General features: G+C 30.6%; 1 protein-coding gene across 1 annotated transcript in view; it reads left to right on the top strand.

Annotated features, from left to right (window-relative positions):
• LOC106459460 (spectrin beta chain, non-erythrocytic 1-like) overlaps positions 1-20,593 on the top strand; it is a 179,713-nt gene that overhangs the window by 86,999 nt on the left and 72,121 nt on the right. Inside the window, exons 38-52 of the mRNA XM_022385955.1 lie at positions 189-302; positions 1,625-1,807; positions 2,089-2,234; positions 4,055-4,280; positions 4,633-4,812; positions 5,906-6,109; positions 8,721-8,870; positions 9,237-9,341; positions 11,242-11,336; positions 15,850-15,940; positions 16,876-17,034; positions 17,149-17,340; positions 18,089-18,172; positions 19,057-19,175; positions 19,479-19,593. Of these exons, the coding sequence (XP_022241663.1) occupies positions 189-302; positions 1,625-1,807; positions 2,089-2,234; positions 4,055-4,280; positions 4,633-4,812; positions 5,906-6,109; positions 8,721-8,870; positions 9,237-9,341; positions 11,242-11,336; positions 15,850-15,940; positions 16,876-17,034; positions 17,149-17,340; positions 18,089-18,172; positions 19,057-19,175; positions 19,479-19,593 (2,163 nt within the window). The remainder of the gene's footprint in view (positions 1-188; positions 303-1,624; positions 1,808-2,088; positions 2,235-4,054; positions 4,281-4,632; positions 4,813-5,905; positions 6,110-8,720; positions 8,871-9,236; positions 9,342-11,241; positions 11,337-15,849; positions 15,941-16,875; positions 17,035-17,148; positions 17,341-18,088; positions 18,173-19,056; positions 19,176-19,478; positions 19,594-20,593) is intronic.

The following is a 20,593-nucleotide window of genomic DNA, read 5'->3' as shown; positions in this document are numbered from 1 at the left end:
ATTTAATTGGGTCTTGCAGTGTTTTCTACAAGTAACTATGCCATTGTCTTATTTATCTATTTCTGCATCATTTTTATGACATTTCTTATAACATACTTTCTATCACAATTAAGTTATACCTGATTTTAATAGTATTTTGTATATTGAGAGCTCATAAATAAAATTTTATTTTATACATCTAATAACAGGCCTTGGAGTTAGAAATTGATACCTATACAGGATTAGTCAATGAGATGGCTCGTCAAGCACAAAAAATGGTTGACTCGAACCACCCAGAGAGTAAAGTCATCAATGGCAGAATTGTAAGTTTTTATCTAAAGTTAAATATGTGATAAGTAAGTATTTACATTTATTACTTTTATGAAGCATGTTTCATATGTTCTCTAAATATCTTCAACTCTTTCACTGCCATGAGCACATATGTGACCCCTTCTAGAATACTACCATGGGAACTTACATGGGACACACTATGTAACCTTTGTTTAAGACTTGAAAAGTATCAAATTAACCAAATGTTAGTTTGGAATTTTGTATTATCAAGAAGAAAGGGCATTTCCCTTAAAACTTTTCAGAGTTTACCAGTTTCAGGTAAGTAATACATCTTTTTGTTTTTTATTGTGCATATAAGAATAAACCTTGCAATGGGAGACTTGTTTTTTTCTATACACATGGCAGTGAAAACATTAAAGAGCATGAGCCACATTAAGGTCTTGTAATTAATGAGAATTATTGCAAAAACTAATCATACATTTTCAGGAGAAGTTTTAACCATTAAGTATAATGTTAAATCTTATTCCTAAATTATTTAATTTATAATCTTAGTATTACAGTTGAATCAAAATTATCAGTGAGTGGATTGTTCAGTTATATCTTAATATAACTTTGAACTGCTTTCACTACAGTTCTTGTTCATTTTGTTTGCAGTTCATTTCATTCTTCATTTCTTTCATTTTACTATTATATCTTTTATTTATTTTATCATTTTTAGTGTGTTTATTAAATATTGAGAACAATATGTCAAAACGTTAATAAATTGTATTGACAATGTAACAAAAACTCAAGACTATTGAAAAGAGTGAACTGAAAGTTATTCCATCTGCATTCTTTAATTCGAAAAATCATATCAAACAAAAAACAGAAGACTTTAAATGATTATTTTAAATCACTTAAGTAAAGCTTATTATGTTGTCTATTATGAATAACTTTTTAATTTGTATTGTGTAAAAATCTATTTCTGAATTTTGTGTTTTTCCTAGAAACACTTCAATATATGTAAGATTTTTGTGTGTGTTTTTTATTATCCATGTTTTTGGTTATCTATGCCCCTTCTTCCTTCATTATCCTGGATAATCAAGAGTCAACTGTATAGTTTTATCAAAAATACATCGAACATTTTGATCTGTCATGCAAATGAGACTTACATTGATTGGAAATGCAGTGTCTCAAAGCAAGTAAAATTTATAAGGATTCATAGATAGTTAATTTTTATCTTTAACTGTATGTAGTATGATATTAACTTATGTGCTTCGAGAAGCATTTTATTGCATTAGATTCAGTAAGTTTTGCATTTAAAAGCATACAAATTGTAAGATTTTTTCACTGATCCATTAACTGATTTTAATAGCAAATGATACAGAAGGAGGTGAAAAAACTTCAGAAATTGGCAACTGTAAGACGACAGAAACTTGTTGAGTCAAAGAACCGTCATGAGTACTTCAGAGAAAGTGAAGAGTTGGAAAATTGGATTAATGAAGAAATGCAGATGGCAGCTTCTGAAGAGTATGGACAAGATTATGAGCATTTATTGGTAAAACCTCTTGTAAAATATTTCAGTTGTTTCTCTTTATGTGACTATTGTCAGACTTTTCTTATATGTGAACAAGATGAGACAGTATTGAAAATAATTGTTGAACATGTATATCAGATAAAAAATCTAACTTTTTTTTTTTCAGAATAGAAGACTCAGTTTTAGAGCTTAAATTGCATAATGTGTTCTGTATATCAGTGTCTTAGAATTAAAGTTTGCTATTGGTGTGATTGAAATATTTATTATGTATATTATTGACTAGCTCTGTATATTTCTTGTAGCTGCTTCAAAGCAAGTTTGATGACTTCCGTCATCGGATAGAAGCTGGTTCGGAGAGGTACAGCCAATGTGAGGAACTGTGCCGAAAGCTAACAGCAGTGGAGAGCCCCTACACCGGAGAACTTATACAAAGACAGGAGCATCTAAGGTATATATGACAGTTAAGATTATATTAATACCTCTTTATAACACTCGAAACATTTGTTAACAAAGTGCTGACCTAATACAAATAACCAGTAAAATTATATTATATTGATATTTTAATTTCATTTTGTCTGCTAGATTATATTAGGTGTTTTATTGTGATATTTCATCAAAGTTACTGCTTTAAAAAAAAAGCTTATGTCTTGCCCACTTTGGTATTATACATCAGTTACCCTTTCGCATCAACCATTACATAACTCTCTCAAATTTCGTTCCAAAAATAAAACTAGCAGGTGAAATTGTTTGGAACTTGAGAGAAACTTTCATAAAGGCATGTAGTTTTAGAAAATAAAATATTTTTCTACGATTTCTACTAAATTTTTTTTATTTATTGTAGTTATTTGCACTCAGATTCTGAGTAGTTCAAGTCCAAGGTGATTTTCATGTTAAGTATAAAAATACTCTTTTTTTTTTTTTATTCTGACAGTTTTCAGATTTCATTTGCATAACCTTTATAAACTCCTAAATTAATATCTAAAGTTTTTTTTATGGTAAATGTTTATATTTTCATTTTCTCTGTCATATCTGTCATCAACATACAGTGCAAGAAAATACTTAAAATTAAGAAATAGAAATATGTACATACCCTTAGTCGAATAATCTTAAAATGGTTTCTTTTAGTTATATTCGTAACTTCAGGTCTTTTCACTTATAAGTTTATTTTAATGTTTTATTTTCTTTCCTGTCCTTTATGGTTTAATATTCTTCCTTGACACATGCCAACAGGTGTACTCGGGGCATATTAAAATATCTTTGGCAGAGATAGGCAAACCTTCAGCAGAATGTTTTTGCACTCACATAGTAAGTTAACCCTCATGAACCAAAGTGAAGTGTAGGTTATATTAAAAATGATTAAACCTTTCATACATGAATTTTAAAATTAAAATAATACATAATTAAGTAAGATATAAAAGTAAAACCTAAATACACTTTCACTCACTATCTTACTAATATGTACCCAGGCAAGAGACTACACTAAGCACTAGTGAGGATGAAATCAGCAAATGATGCTTCAGCTGTTTGTCATACTTGGTAACAGATATGACGCACCTGTTTTAAAATAACTATTGGGATATTGTAGTTCCAAATGCATTTTTTATTTTTGTTATAAACATGTCAATCAAACAATTAAATGCAAGGCTACTGTCAAGTGACAAATTTATCATTTTTCTGATCTCCAGTTGACCCAATGAAATTTCAACTAAGAATGCATAAATAGTGCTGTATGAGTAAATTCAGTCTAGAGATACATGTACAGTGTACATAAACTGTCACTAAAATAATACAGTCAAAACATTAATATCTGGGATCACTGGTGTGTTATGTGACAACGAAACTGAAGTTTGAGCACTTTTATATAAAGGTTGCTTTTGAAATAAAGGAGTTAAAACTTATATAAAATAAAACTTTAAATTATAACATACATGATAATGCTAATTTCACTAGAATACATGGATAGTAAAGTGTGGTTGAAATGAAAGGGTAAAAGAAGGGTATTTAACTATGTATTTTTCACTTTGTGCATGGTATTTATAGCTGAAGTTTATGTTACAAACCATTTTGTTAATATATTTTATTTAGGACTTTCATATATCAAAATGATAAAAAAGACTACTAATAATTGTGACAGAATAGATGTATTTTTATTTACATATTGTTTCTGAACTATATGTGTAGTCTATGTGTAAGAAATTGTAATTCTGGTATTTACTTTTCAACATTCCACCACTGAATGCATGTACATTGCTTCACATTTTGACGTAGGAATGCATGGGATCAGTTGTGGGATCACATTGAAGCCAGAGATCAGAAGCTTCAGGCAGCTGGAGAGATCCATCGATTTAATAGAGATGTAGCTGAAGCTCTCTCCAGGATACAAGAAAAATATGCCAGCATTCCTGATGACTTGGGAAGGGATCTCAACTCCGTTCAGAGCTTAAGAAAGAAACACGAAGGCTTTGAAAACGATTTAGTTGCTTTGGAAGCACAGGTGTGTAGAATATTGAAAACAATGAGTAGTTGTGTTATGATTTAAACTGTTTATTTTTGATTTGATTAGTATATTATCTAAATTATGGTTAAATTCACAAAAACTTGTTATTATAAATTAAGTGCTTGAAAATGTTATTAAAGACCAATTTATTAGTATTTGAAGTATTAGAGCATTACTTTCTTATTACCAATTAAAATTCATTGAAGGCTAAGTTCTGAATGATTAAAACTTTTTATTGCTGGTGCTCTGTAACTAATTACTAGTGTTTAATAAGATAATATTTTAATGATGAAGGTTTTTGTATAATAACCAGATGAATGTTAGAAGCTCAATACCTTTGATTCCATAGCTTCAAGTTTTGGTGGATGACAGTGTAAGACTTCAAGAAACCTATCCAGGTGGAAATGCAGAACATATTGCAGAACAGCAAAACTACGTTGTTGAAAGTTGGAACTCACTTCAGGAGCGAGCTCAGCTGCGTAAAGAACAAATAGAAAATGCAATTCTTTTTCATCGTTTCTTGGCTTTGGTAAAGTCTTTTATATCTGCTACCTTTTCAACCTATTGTATTTGTACAGGACCCTGAATTTAACATGATTAAACAGCCACATCATTTATTGCAGAACTAACAAATGACTACATAATCAGTGGTTGACTTCATAATCAAAGTCTGAATTTCCAGACTTAGTGAAGTCAAATCTAGGTGTTACCACATTTACAACTTTTAACTTATTTATCACTTAATTTGTTCCTTGGGAAGAAGTGTCTGCTGGCCAGACAGCCTGATTAATGGGCTTTTAAAAATTTCTAAGCCCCAAAAGTGTGTTTGTTTTTGTTATTTCATTAAAAGTGAGAAGTGTTAAATTGCTGTTGATGGTGGAACATTTAATTATGTTTAACGTCCTCCTTAACATTATTTGCTGCATAATCAATGAATAAATCACTGCATAATCAGCAGTTTTATGGTAAATAATTTTAGATTTTTGATTGCATCAACTTTATATGTATATATATATATATATAAGATTATCAAAAACTGTTAACTTAAAAAAGGGGAAAAATAGGGATATTCAAAAAATATAGAAACAAGGTAGGTAGCTTAAAGGGAAAATGCAATTGCCAAAAAAGTAAAGAAACAAACTTAAGGTTTGAGACATAGTGTTGACATTATTTCCTCAAGCTACAAATGATATATTTTATAAAATACTTTTTATAGGCATTTAAGCATTCATATTTCGATTTTAACAGAAATTTCAATAAGAAATGTACTTTTATTTTTAAACCACTGACTGTAATTTATCATAAAAGTAATTTGTAGATTTAGGAGATTTGATTATCAGAGATTTTTATTGATAAATCAGGAACCCTTTTTTGAAACCAATTTGCATGAACTTAATTTTAATCACAAATTTATCATTTGGAAACATGTTGTTAAAGAAATATTCATTTGTGCTTCCTGTTTCATTAGAGACGTTGTCTTGCCATTGTTGTATAGAACAGAACATTATTTATTTGCTACAGCTGTGATAAATGTTCTTGATAATTTAAACGTTTTTAAGTGACAGAAACAAAATTCTTTTATTCCACATTTTCTTATCGTAATAAAATCTTTTACTTTATAGGTTCGAGATCTAGAGACATGGGCTCAGAGTCTGTGTTCTTCTATGAACACAGAAGAAAAGGTACGTGATGCTACTGCTGCACAACTTCTTAAAACGGAACATGAACACTTGAAAGCAGAAATTGAAGCTAGAGAGGAAAACTTCAGGAATGTTGTTCAAAATGGAGAGATGATGATACAAAAGGAACATTATGCCAGTGCTGAGGTCTGTTTGAGTTTATTATATCTTCTTGTTAGTTAAACTAATTTTACTTCATCAAGTTTATGTATAAATGGTTATACAGATAAAGTACAATAAAAATAGTTTTAAGAGTGAACCATGGTTCAGTGCATAAGATTTGAAGTATTAGCTTTAAAGAAATATAAATTTACTTATCCAGTTTAAACTTTGAAAATTTAATATACACTATTCTACCAAAAGTTGTGAGACACACCTCTGATTGCAGGAAAATGGGTGTGACGACGAAATATGCAAATAGTGGCCTATAAAGGTGATCAGTGGTTTGCTTGGAAGTCATTTTGAACTTATATACCAAATGATTAGTATACAGAAAGAGCTAACAGAGCTTCAATGGGGAAGGATAGTTCGATGTCATTTGAGGAAAATGTCTGTATGTGCTATTGCACAACAATTAAACATTCCCAGGTCGACAATTGTAATCGTGCTGAAGAAATGGAAGTCTACAGGTAACAATGAGCCCAAAAAACGACCAAGGAGACATAAAATACTGACTGACAGGAGCCAACGAGCCTTGAGAAGCCTGGTTACCTCATCTCGCTGTCAGATCATTAGAGAATTTGTGTTTGGAGATGCAAGTAACCACGTCAAAAGCTGCATGCTATGAATTTTCATGGAAGAGCTGTAACCCACAAGTTGTTGATAACAAAAGCAAATTCACACCATTGATTGACATTGGGCAAGGCTCACCAAACCTGGACCATGGATCAATGGAAATCAGTCATGTGGAGAGACAAGTCACGCTACATGCTCTTCCAGTCTGATGGACCTGTTTGGGTAATGAGGATGCCTGGAGAATGCTTATTACCTCAGTGTGTTGTCCCAACAGTGAAGTTTAGAGATGGTGGTATCATAGTTTAGTGGTGCTTCTTGTGGTATGGACAAGGTCTACTGGTCACAGTGCATGGATCCATGAATGATGAGTCCTACACTGATGTTCTGAACAATTCTGTGTGTCCTACATTGTGGCAATTTTATGGTACTGGCCCTTACATCTTCCAACATGATAACGCTCCGTGTCATAAAGCAAGGATTGTGAATGTATGGTTTGAAGAAAATAACATTGGAACATTGCAGTGGCCAGCACAGAGACCTGACATCAACCCAATAGAACATCTTTGGGATGAACTGGAACACAGACTTAGGGCAAGGCCAAGATGGCCCTCTTCAGTAGTGGTGCACAATACCACCAGCTTTCTATCATAAATTTGTAGACACTTTTCCACAATGCATTGAAGCAGTCATTAAGGCCAAAGGTGGGACAACACACTATTAATTTCTTTATTCATAACTACCTGTATCCCATGACTTTTGGTAAGATAGTGTATTTGAACAGCTACTGCACTTTTTTTTAACTCTTCTATTCCCATACAATGTTGGTCGAAATGACCGATTTGGTAACCACAGATGTGTGGGGAATAAGTTAGCAAATTTGATAGAAGAGTGGCTGGATCGAAGAAAGCAGAGGGTTGTTACAAAGGGAGATCAGTCAATTTGGGCACCTCAGGGCTTAGTCTTAGGACTTTTGCTCTTTTTGATTTACATCAATGACATAGATGATGGAATAGTCAATAAATTACTTAAATTTGCTGATAATATTAAAATCTTGGGTGTTGCTAGCTGTGAAGTGAATGCTGCTGCTTTACAAAAGGATTTAGATTATTTAGTGACGATGGGCAAATAAATGGCAGATGGGTTTTAATTATAATAAATGCAAGATAATGCATGTTGTCCCAAAAAAATTATGTTATGTTAAGTAACCATCAGAGTTTCCATATTATAACTTTTAATGTGTTTTGTGTATCTTCACAAATTTGGCAAGCTTTCAATAAACATTACAAGTCTTTTAGGACACAAAAAAATCAAATGTTTTAATTAAGTATTTTTACTGAAGATTTGTCCGTGAATATATGGAGTCAGACTGTTGACTGCTCTGAGTGCAAAGTGATTTTCATGTTGACAAACAATTTTTATAGAAAAATATATTTTGTTGGTTATTTTCTTTGCCCTAACTCTGTGTGGTTTTATTTGATTTGAGAGACCTTGTAATAACCATAAAAAATATGAAATAAATCTAAATTACCCTTTTTAAAAAAAAATGACTGCAGATTGTAACAGAAGATTACTATTGTTTATCCTAAATAGCTTAAGGCTCATAACAGTCTACATTTGTTTATGCTTAATTTTATTGTTTTATTGGCCAATGATGAACTGTGTCTAACTAATAATCCCACCACAAAAGTTGTAAATCACTTAGTGAACACATAGTTCACATTACAGTATTGAATGATGTAGCACACAAGCTGCTTGTGAGTATATCTTATGAAGAATTTTTATTACAATTTTTTTATGTGCTAAATATTTTTACCTTTTCTTAAGTATGATATAAATTTATTCACACACTGAAATATTTGTTACATTTACAAGCATAATGTGTGAAGCTTGAATTATAACATTAAACATTTTGATGTTTTTAGCTTTGTCAAAAGTAAAAACATTTTTTTACATCTCTGTACATCTCTTGTTGTATCTTTTGTTGTTCACAAGTATCTAGATATTTATATTTCCTCTCTTTTAGATTAGAGAACGTCTAAACCAACTTTTGAAAATGAGAGAACAGCTTCATACTGGTTGGCAGAGGAAGCATGTCTATCTTGATCAACTCCTGGACCTGCATTGTTTCTTGCGAGATGCAAAACAATTGGATACACTAAGTGGTCAGCAGGAGGTTGGTAACATAAAAGGAATATTTTCAGACTGTTCTTTTTTTTTAAAAAAGGATAATTTGTATATTATTATATTTCAAACTATAAATTCAGTTAAGTTTGTGTAGTAATTAATCTCTATATTATGGATCTGTAGTTTTTTTTAGTTATAAATCAAACTTTTTTTTACTTATAATTTGTTTTTTGCTGATGAATTTAAAAAAATGGTCTTTCATCTAGAAAGAATGTTATTTTGTTACTTTCTTTCAACCCTATTAAATATGTACCTTCCAAATTTAGGGGGTGTTAGTACAAGTTAAAACAGAGACAGAAATAAGATGACCATCCATACAATTTTCATACAGACTTAACATGAAGTGTATTTTTAGGTCTACCTCTGTGGGTCAGACTTTGGAACAACAGTAGAAGAAGTTGATGCCCAAGTGAAAAAACATGAGGCTTTTGAGAAACTTATGGTAACACAAGATGAAAAGGCAAGTCTTTTATATTCACATCTTAGATTTTGTTGTACTTAATCACAGAAAATTCATTGACTGAGCTGTGAAAACATTAGATTAAGGTTAACTCTCTCAACACTGGCTTGTACTAGTTTAAAGTTGTTATAGTTTTGATACTACTAACTTTTAATATAGCATGTATGTCTTCACAAAATTTGGCAGACTTTCAATAAACATTATAAGTTTTCACAGACAAAAATCCAGATTTTTAATGAAGTATTTGTAATAAACTAAGAAAAGGTTTGTCCGTGAATATATTGAGCCTTTTATTTTTACTAGTCCAAGTGCAAAGTGATTTTCATGTTAAGATTAAAATACTTTTCTTCGTCTCAAAAATCTCAAATTTCATTTTAAGCACTTAATTCTAATGCCTCCTAAATACATTTTAGACGTTTGTTTTCAGTAAAACAATTTTATCTGTTATATTCTCTACAAGGTTGGTCAAATTGACTAACCTTGTAACCACCAAAAAACAAAAATGAAATAAATCTAAATTACCATTTTTTCTTTCTAGAATGACTTCAGATTGTAACATGAAACTACATTTGTTTAGCCTAAGTAGCTTTCAACTCATAACTCTTAAATTTTATTGTTTTATTGGGCTTTGAACCATGCCTAACTACTGTTCATGCCATTATAAGTTGTAAATCACTTGGGGAATGTGGAACTCACGTTACACTATCAAATTACATTATCCACAAGCTATTGCGTGTGTGCCTTGTAAAACATTTTTATTATATTATTATTTATTTTACCTAATATAACTAACTAACCTAAAGAGATTCCTACTTTTACATTTTAGTTACTTTTATAATTATAAATATATAATACACATGACAAACAAGAAATAAAGTACTTACCCGGATCTTCCTTTTTTGCTGCTGACTGTCAATGACACTTAAACCTACTTTTTTTATACTAATAGTAATAGTGCACTAAATAATTTTTATTTAATTAGTAATGCACCAAAGAATGTAGAATAATAACTTGCAAAAAGCAGACAATTTCCTGTAACTATAGCAATTTGTCTGGCTTTCTTGCTATGCAACAAGAGCCGTTACAAATTCATCCAAGCTAGTCAGTATGTTTCCTGCGGGAATGATGCTTGTACTAAAAGAGAAATTGACAATTCTCCATTCAGGAAACAATGTAATTTAATCCATCATTTGATAGCTGAAAATCTTTGTTTTATATTGGTTATAAATAATATATTATTAAACGTAAAAGAGTACAATTAACAAATCCTGAAAGAGAGGACGTGACAGGTGGGTGTGGCAAGAGGGGTCTGATTCTCTATTTGACAGTTCTGTAACCAAACAAGATTGGAGGCTATGAAAATTATGGTTTGTCTTGAGTGATGACGATTTTATATTAAGTAATTTACATTAAATTTCATACTTATTGGAGGGGTGGTGAATAAATTAGAGAAGAGGGAATGCCTAGAGAAAAAAATGTCACATTTCTCACACTAGGAGAAATATTGTCTTATAAAATTAAAAACTTAACTTATATACTATTAGCTATGATTTTATGCTATACTAATTGGTATAACATAAACAAAAAATAGTTTAATTAAATTTTGAATATAAGACACTGAAACCTCATGACATGCACAATAAAGGATGCCCATGTAGAGAGGGTTAATAGACCTTAAAAGAAAAAAAAGGATTAGATTCTCTACAGTTGTTATACGTAGAATTAATAGCTACAGAGAAATTTTGTACCAGAAATAAATGCAAGTAAGTTCTGTATTCTCAAGAATAATTAGAAAAGTAATTTATCATCAATTATAGTAAAATTCACATGTGTTTCTGTCTAAAACATTTAAACAACTTTTAGTTTTTTTCATTGAATTTGCTTATGGTGTATGTTATAGCTATCATCCTTACAAGAACATGGTATCAAGCTATTACAGCAGAATCATTTTGAAAGTGAAATGATACGTCACAGAATAGATGAGGTAACACAGAGGTAAGTTTAATAATCTGTTGAGCTATTTACAGTTTTGGCATGCCTTACCAAGTTCACCTGATTTAAAAACACCTTAATATAGAAACTATAACTACAGGACTTCTCAGGAGAAATTTGAGACGTAATTTATATAATAGAAATAAACTGTGAAAGCTTGAATAGTTGTTATTCTAGGGATTATTAGGTAGCTGACAATACTTAGTTTGTTAGTGAGAAAGTTAAATAAGAAGTACAGAATCAATCATTTTTATCTGAGTGAATATATATAATCATTAATAATTCTTTTCTGTAGGATTGACTACTTAAACTAGTTCTATGGACATGCTGGAACATATATCTCTCTCTTGCAATTGTGATTGATGATCTACCTTTTATTCTAGATGTTTATGGCTGTCTCATATTATTAAACATGCAAATGCTGTCTTGCTAAATCATTTGATCTAATAGCCCACAAAATGGTGAGGTACCACGTTATAGTCATCCTGATCAAAGTTTTTTACTTTATAGTAGTCATGTCTTAACCTGAAAAATGCCTTATTCCCAAATCCATTTTTCTTTTGCAATATTTCTTGAAAACCAGTTTCATATATTAATTCAAAATGATGAGATAAACCAATCTTATAAGGTGGTATTGAAATTTCTCATCAAGGCTTATCCATGAACTTGCACATGCTGGTAGAACCTATCTTGGTCAGCCAGCTAACGAACAAATCACTTTTATAACAATTACATTTTAGTACATTATACATAGAACTGGCAATAAGCTACATCTACAACATGAAGGAAGAGTGATGCATTGTTGTTCACTTATATAATGAAACAGCATGTTGAAAAATATTTCCTGACTAGAGTACTAAAACCCATGACATTGTTTCTGAGGCCAGTGTTCTAGATATGTAGCTATCAAGACCAAAGTTTTGAGCAGATGACTCTTGCTTTGATTACCACACGTGACAGACATTTTTACAAAAAAAAATGTTGAATTTTCAATTTCACATCAAAGACAAAAATTACTATTTAACATTTTTTTCCTATTTCATTGAGCATTAGAATTTAACATTCAGGTAATCATTAATATCTCAAACTCACTTTATAACAAATATTTAATATTAATTTGTCCACGCCTAGCAGGATGTGTCAGTTTAACCGGTTGTAAGGCTTATCTTATTGCTTTAAGAAAAGAATGTTAATGTAAATGGTTGTCAAGAAATTAATGTCCCGTTTTGGAACATTTTCATTAACAAAAACCACTTCCGACCCAAAAACCTAGAGTCCATCTGCAGAAAGAGATGGTTTGCATTTGGTGGGACGTCAAAAGAGTAATACATTTCGAACTCTGCAATCCACAGCGAACTGTCAATGCAGCGATCTATTGTCAGCAACTGGAATGCTTAAATCAAACCCTTCATCAGAAATGCCCTTTACTTGTCAATTGGAAAGGTGTTCTTCTTATCCATGACAATGCACGTCCACATGTGGCACACTTGACACAGCACAAGATTATGGAGTTCTCCCCCACCCACCATATTCTTAAGATATGGCACCATATGATTACAGTCTTTTTTGTTTGCTGCAACACCATCTTAATGGGAAACGTATGCAAATGTGGAAGATGTTAAAGAGGACATTGACATGTTTTTCACTTCAAAGCTAAGTGATTTCTATAATCAGGGCATTAACAATCTGATTGTAAGATGGAAAAGCCTCATTAACATGAATGGAGACTATTTCATTTAATAAATGTTTTGTTTTTATACATAAGTGTTCAGGTTTTTCATCTAAAAAAAAGCAACATTAATTTCTTGACGACCTAATACTTTGTTCCATACTAAAATTATAAGCAAACTTATACATAAGCATATTTTATATTAATTTATATATATATTTATTTTACATTTATTTTTGGTGACTTTCTTTTTGCATTCCAACAGTTACTTAGGCCAATAAAGCCTAATTTAAAAAAAAGGCCTAACACAGTAGCTTTTTTGTCTTCCTATCATACTACAACATTATAATTGAATTGATGTATAAAATAATAAAGTGAGCTTTAAAAAAACTATAATTGTGATGGAAGTGGTTCACAAGCATCATTTCATTTAGCAACACGTCACTAAGCTAATATTTTATTACTTTGTTCCAATATCTTTGTGACTCTGTATTGAAATAGAAGAAATATTGGCTTAATAGTTTAAAAGAACAGCAAAAGAACTTTCATTACATGTTTAGATTATTAGCCTGTGACTTCTGGAAACTGAGATATAAACAATTACATCACACCATGACAACTGAGGTTGAGAAGCAAGGATTAGGCAAAAATCGATAAAACAACACTTGTATTCAAACTACATGGTCAAATTATTGATGGTTTGTTCAAAACTATCATGACTTTCCTCCTAGGTGGGCTACAAGAGCAGTGTTATTGTTGCATTTCTGCTCGTTTGTTAATTTCTGGTATAAATTCTTTCCGAGGAACTTCAGTGATACAAGTTCTTTCTTAATTAAAACTAGTTTATTCCTTCATGATACAACTTTTAGTAGTACACAGAATTTTCACAGTCACTTTAAACTTAACAACCTTTATAACACATGCTATAAATCACAGTGATTCACACACTTTACTTACGGTGCCTACTGTTTGCTTGACTCAATCATCTATCTCTGCCCTCATCAGGCTTATATACTGAAATGAGGGCGTCTCGATTAAACTAGAGTTGCCAGGCTAATTCATGATCCTGTGAGAAACATTAGCGCGCATGCTCCCAGCGTTGCGTGACTTCCACTGTTGTAACATTATGTTCAGAAAAAATTCAGGAAATTCGTAAACACTATTGATGCTGTTTGGAGTTTGCTGAAATCAGCCCAAAAATCAAAATGTACATTTTTTATATATATACATATATAAAATTGAGTAAATAAAACAACTTTTATTCAATAAATTTCAATGCTGTTTTTTCCCCTTTTTTAATGTGTGTAAGAATGACTACAAGATTTTCTACAATTTTTTTAAATCAACGATACAATTTTGCCCTCAAGGCAGGATGCACCCAACTGATCATCATGGAGATAAAACATTAATTCATAAGCCTAAATATTACACATGGTGAGGTTTTGTTTGCAGAATTTGTGTGTAATATATAATATGGAGGATGTGTTTAAAGATGGACACTATCTATTGTATAAAAAATGATAATTTCAGAATTTATATTTTGAATAAATTTATTTGTAGACACTAATGAAAGCTCATATTTAAGTGTGTTATTATCATTTGGGCTAAGTGGTGTATAATGACAATTTTGAAGATATAATACAGTTATCTTTTTCTTGTAATTTGTTCAAATCACAAATCTTGAAGTTGTTAGAGCAAACCCAGAAAAAACTTGATTTTCATACTGTTCAAAATTGTGAGAATCACTGGTTTTACTAATGTGCATTTTTCACCATCAGAAGAATATTCTGTGTGTTTTGTAATGCTTTAATGGAACGTGAATGCAGAGAGAGGGTAGTAATTTTAAGTTGTATAGTGTAAGGTAACTAACATAATAAATAACATAGTAAGATGCTTATAGAAAGAATATTCCATACAAGAAGAAAGTTCATAATAGTAGCAACAGTTAAAGTTCATTAAACTGAAAATGAATCAATTTATAGATTTTGTAAGTCCTACTTATCTCATGCTATTATAAACTTGTAAGCCTAGTTTCTGAGGAATTTTTTATTAACAAATATTTGGTTCACATCAGCTGTATCATCACCACCACTTATATAAGTTTTGAACATCATTCAGTATGTGGAGTTAGTCAATAGAAGTATACTTCCAGAGTAACTATACAATTATTAATTAGTAACCTTTTCATAAACTATATACTAATTACTAACTACTTTTTATCCTAAATTTCAACTGCTGATCTGCTGCTATTTTCAGAGAAGTCCTGAGAACGATTATTTGTGTTGTTAGTGACCAGGATTTGATAAGAAGCTTAAATGTAGGATACAAACTAGTTAAGTAATTCGTTTCTAGTTATGAAAAATTCTACAATATATTTTACTTGTTGCAAACTTTCATACTTATTCAAGTGAGGGACATTTTTAATTTAAGAAACAGGCATAATGACAACAACATGTAACATTATATAATGTGCAACAATGAACTATGTTGTAAGTTATCACAACAGATGGCAGTGCACACTTATAAATAAAATTGTTTAGTGAAATAATTCTGACAAAATTAAACTGTTTTAAAAGCAAAATTTTACAAAAAACGTAAATAAACTCACAACTGTAGAAAATTAAGTAAAATGATACAATTTTAAATGATAGATACAGTAGTTAAATTCTAATTATGAAGGTTTTTACTTGTAGCATAAACAAAAACTTAAAGCCTGTTGAGAAATTTCTGTGTAGTCTAATGACTAATTTCATTTAATCTTTTTTTTTTAACTTTACTATTAGGAAAGACTAGTAATACAAAAGTTTCATTATTATTTGTACATGGCTAAAGAACTTTTTTTTATAGGAGAAACAAAATAAAGAACTTAAGTGTGACAAGGAAACAGAAGTTAACAGATGCTTTGCTGCATACTAAATTTAAGAGAGACTCTGCTGAGGTACAGTACTTGAAATTGTTTTACAGTTATTAATATTTAGGTTTATTCATGACAATTTTTGGTATTTTCCAATATTATAATGCAATGTATAATATTTCCTTTAATCTCATATTATTTATAATAAGTATTCAAGTTTATCAGATTATTAACTTAATATTTTATCCTATTGGCAACATCTAACTCCTCCTCAATTTTAGATAGCATCAGTATAGAGTTGACCTGGAATGGTCTGGTAGTTAGGGTGCTTGACTTACAATCTGAGGGTCACAAGTTGAGTACCCGTCACCAAACATGCTCATCCTATATGGTTGCTGACTGGCCAGTCACCGGAGTGTAAAACTTTTTATTATTCTTTAAAATTTTCATTGCTGACTGAAGGATAGAAACCATATGTAATCAAGATGACAAACATCTTCATATAAATGTTTTCTTATTCTACCCGATGTTTCAGTTTACATCTTTTTCAAGGGTGGATGTAAGCCAATGTTGCGGGAAGAAAACATTGACCAACCCCAAATTAGTTGGGATTAAGGTTGTAAAGAGGGGGGAAGTTAGTATAGAGTGGGCTATAATGAACCACACAGTTAAGGAAAACAAATATACAAGTGACATGACAAATGATTTTTTCATGATTGAACTGTATTTGCACAGTTACTGAATCAGTCTAAAATTACAAATGCTCATTGTCTACCACCATTATAAAGGTATGGGTAACAAAAAAGTTAGCCCTTATAAAAAATATTGTCTGAAATACAAAACAATCTGTATTCTTCTTAGTATTTATACTAGGAAGTAGAGTTGCTATAACCCAACCTTAATATGGAAATATGTATAAGTTATCAAGACATTACTGTTAATCAAACAGCAGTGTTTATTTTGCTATACACCTTGCATAGTTTTTAAGTTTATTCACATATAATTTTGTTGGTTTTCAGGCAGAGACATGGATTGAGGAAAAAATGAAAAATTTAGAAGCAGAGGCCAGTAAAGGAGATGTAGCAAGCATAGAAGACAAAATAAAGAAACTACAGAAACACCAGGCTTTTAGAGCAGAGCTTGCTGCTCATGATGAAAACATCAAAGCCATCAAACAGGTAATTGATTTGTGATAAAATTACTCCTTTGTGTGTTATACACTTATTTGTTTCTTTTATGTTTTCCACATTATTAAGAAAATTTTGTAATGCTAAACTTGCAATTTGTTTCAGAAAGGTGAACTTCTTCTTTCAAAGAAGCATGAATCTTCTCCTGAGATCAGGATTCAGTTAGAGCAGCTTCTTATGAAATGGTCCCAGCTTCTGAATGCTTCAGCTAATCGAGGGCGAGGTCTAGAAGAGGCACAAGATATATTTGAATTAAATAATCAGATGGAGAAGGTTGAGGCTTGGATTAGGGATAAGGTATACAATGCTTTGATTAAAAAATAAATGAAAAAAATATACTCAAAAGAGCTGAAGGCTTGAAGAATTGTACTTTTTGTGTCATGTTTTCACCTAATATAGTATTATTTAACTTTCCATTAGCTTTGACTCTTTTTCAGGAGATGAGAAAATAGTTTATAGAAAATCAGATGTCGTTATTAAAAGGATTCATATAACAATTCAGTGCGGATAATTTGTGAACTGAATATCAGTAAGTACTTCACTAATGCAGACTTAGAAATTTGGATTCTGTTAACAATTTGGCATGTTGACTAGATATAAGTAGAAGCTGCTTGTTGGCATGTTAAAGAAGTTTAAAATTTTAAAAAACTGAACAGTGTGTGCTTATCATAGAGACTTGTTCCAAAAACAGATAGAAGGAAAAGGAAAAAAAATTAAAAATATAAGGCAATGACGATATTACAAAAAATAACAGATTAATCTACTTTACTGAAATTACATACATTGAGATAACCATTAGTTATCTGAAAATGTCAATTCAAAATACACATAATTGCTAGATAGATAAGCATTTTTCTGTAAGTCTTCTTAAAGTTTTTGTAACGCATTGTATAGTGTACTTATCCACTGTCATCATAGCAGTTTTACTCTGATAGCTCTAAAGTGCTTTTTTAAAGTAAAAATTCTATTTAAAGAAATCAAAAACTTATTCTAATAAATAAAAATTACTCTCTTAGATTTCTTTTTTATATTTAACCCTTTTCAGGAAATGATGGTCCAAGCAGGAGATACAGGCAGAGATTATGAACATTGTCTGGCTCTTCAGAGGAAGTTAAATGATGTAGATTCGGTAAAATTTAGTATTGCTCATAGGTTTTCTTGATCACAGTTTCTCATATTTTCTGACACTTAAGATATTTTGCTAATATTAACCAGAATCTTGGCTCACAGAAATTCTAATTGAAAAAAAATGAGTTAAAAATAAAATGATCCTTCATGTCTAGTTTAGGTGTATGTGATTATATTATGGATTTTCACCAAACAAGCTCACCCTTTCAGCTGTTGGGCATTATAATGTGATGGTCAATCCCACTATTTGTTGGTAAAAGAGTAGCCCAAGAGTTGGTGGTGGGTGGTGATAACTAACTGCCTTCCCTCTAGTCTTACACTTCTAAATTAGTGATGCTTTCATGTAGCTTTGCACGAAATTCAAAACAAACAAAAACAAATTATGAATCTTATTTTTAATTTCAGAACTACGTCTTATTTTATGTTTATAATTAACAATTGAATTAGTTAATGTTTCAAACATTATTCAAATTTGTTTTAAACCATTATCTAATTGAGCCCATACAACAGTATATATGGAGTTTTACTAGCTAATCTTTATATATTTTTTGTGATATTTTGTTTTGCCCTGTATCTTTCTTGAATTGTAAATTGTGACTCTATAGAAAATCGCTCCTGGTTGCAAAATGGAAAAAAAACACACACACACACACACACACACACACACACACATATATATATATATTATTGTAAAAGAATATTATCCTTCTAAGTTTTTACACTTAACTAGTGCAGAAAGTATTAAAAATGTCACTTGCAACATTGTGGAGAATAATAAAATTTATCCATCTTTAAAGTATTTTAAATGGGTTATTTTTATCTATTTCAAATTATTTTTGTGATTAGTTTTGAGTATTTTTTATTTGGAATTTTTATGTGTTTTAGGATATGCTGGTAGATGACTCCAGGATTAAAACCATCAATAGTTTAGCAGACAAGTTGATTCGACAAGGACGTTCTGATACTCAAGCATTGCAACATCGTCGAGAAGAACTTAACCATAAGTATGTGCAAAATTTTCTTCTGATATGTATTAATGTTAAAACATTTTTCTAAATTATTTTATGACACTTTATTTTATTTTTTTATCATTTGAAAGTAATTAAATTAGACACTTGGCTACTCTTTTTGGAAAAATAAGGCTTAAAAGTGGTTCCTGTTCCAATGTTACAGTATTTTGTCGGTTTTAAAATGTTTTCAGTTTTAGAAATTCAGTTAAGGGTCATCTGTTGTATTTATTTATTTCCATGGTTCTGGAAAAAAAAGCTAAAAATCTATTTTCATTGAAAAACTGTCTCTTTCCTCAGGTGGAAAGCTTTACAGGGCTCAATAGCTGACTATAGGATAAAGCTGGCTGGAGCACTGGAGGTTCATGCATTTAACAGAGATGTAGATGATACAAATGATCGAATCAATGAAAAGGTATTAAAACCTAATTCAAAATCAGGTGTTAATGAGACTAGTGATTGGACTAATGTCAATTGTAAATTTGATATCATCAGTTATAAAGTGAACACCTAAATCATCAAGTAAGCATTAGCTTATGTAGTTTCTCAAATTTTGTGCTAAATGTATATATCAAGAATAAAAAGTGTTTGTTTCTGAGTAGAAAAAATTTATGGACACAGAAAATAATACATATATTGTGTTTATTTTGATTTCTTATAGTATTTTTTGTGGTAAATAAGTTCCTTATTAATCTGAAAAATAGCAGTCATAACATTAGGACAATTATTTCTATAAATTAAAAAAATGAAAGGGAAAATCTGTGAATGATGTACTTTGGATTAATGTAGCTGCACCAGGATGAAACTGGATGCACCAAGACACTTACTTTAACAAATAGAGCAAACCCTGGCATTTTATTTTATGTGTTATTTCCATTTTACATTATACATTAGCAATTAGGTAAAATTAGCTCTATATGTAAATGAATGAAATATAGAGGTAATATTGAACAGAGAATGATCCTTCTTTGTGTTTCACTTAAAAACTTTTCTAATTAAAGTCTTACTTGTTGATATGTCAGATATCTGCTTTGAAAATCTTGTATCTCAGGTACTTTTATTATTATAACATAACATAATATTTTGGGACAACATGGGACCTATTGGTCCATCTCGACTGTTCTATCTTCAAAACTAAATTAAAATGATTAAAAAAGATTAAATAAAAAAATTTAACCCAGCCCTCTTCATTCATATACTCATCAAGGTTTTTTTCAAACTCACTTAAATTTTCTGCCTCTACAACATCTGAAGGCAACCCATTCCAAAGGCCAACCACCCTGTTTGAAAAATAAAACTGTCTTAGCTGAAGATGACCCCTACCTTGCCAAAATTTATATTTGTGTTCCCTAGTCCTACTATTCTCACTGTTAACTATAAAAAAAGAGGATACATCTACACTATCAATTCCCTTT

The sequence above is a fragment of the Limulus polyphemus genome, unplaced genomic scaffold (assembly GCF_000517525.1).
Source record: "Limulus polyphemus unplaced genomic scaffold, Limulus_polyphemus-2.1.2 Scaffold612, whole genome shotgun sequence".
In the NCBI taxonomy this organism is placed as follows: domain Eukaryota; kingdom Metazoa; phylum Arthropoda; class Merostomata; order Xiphosura; family Limulidae; genus Limulus; species Limulus polyphemus.
This window is presented reverse-complemented; position numbering and strand designations above follow the sequence as displayed.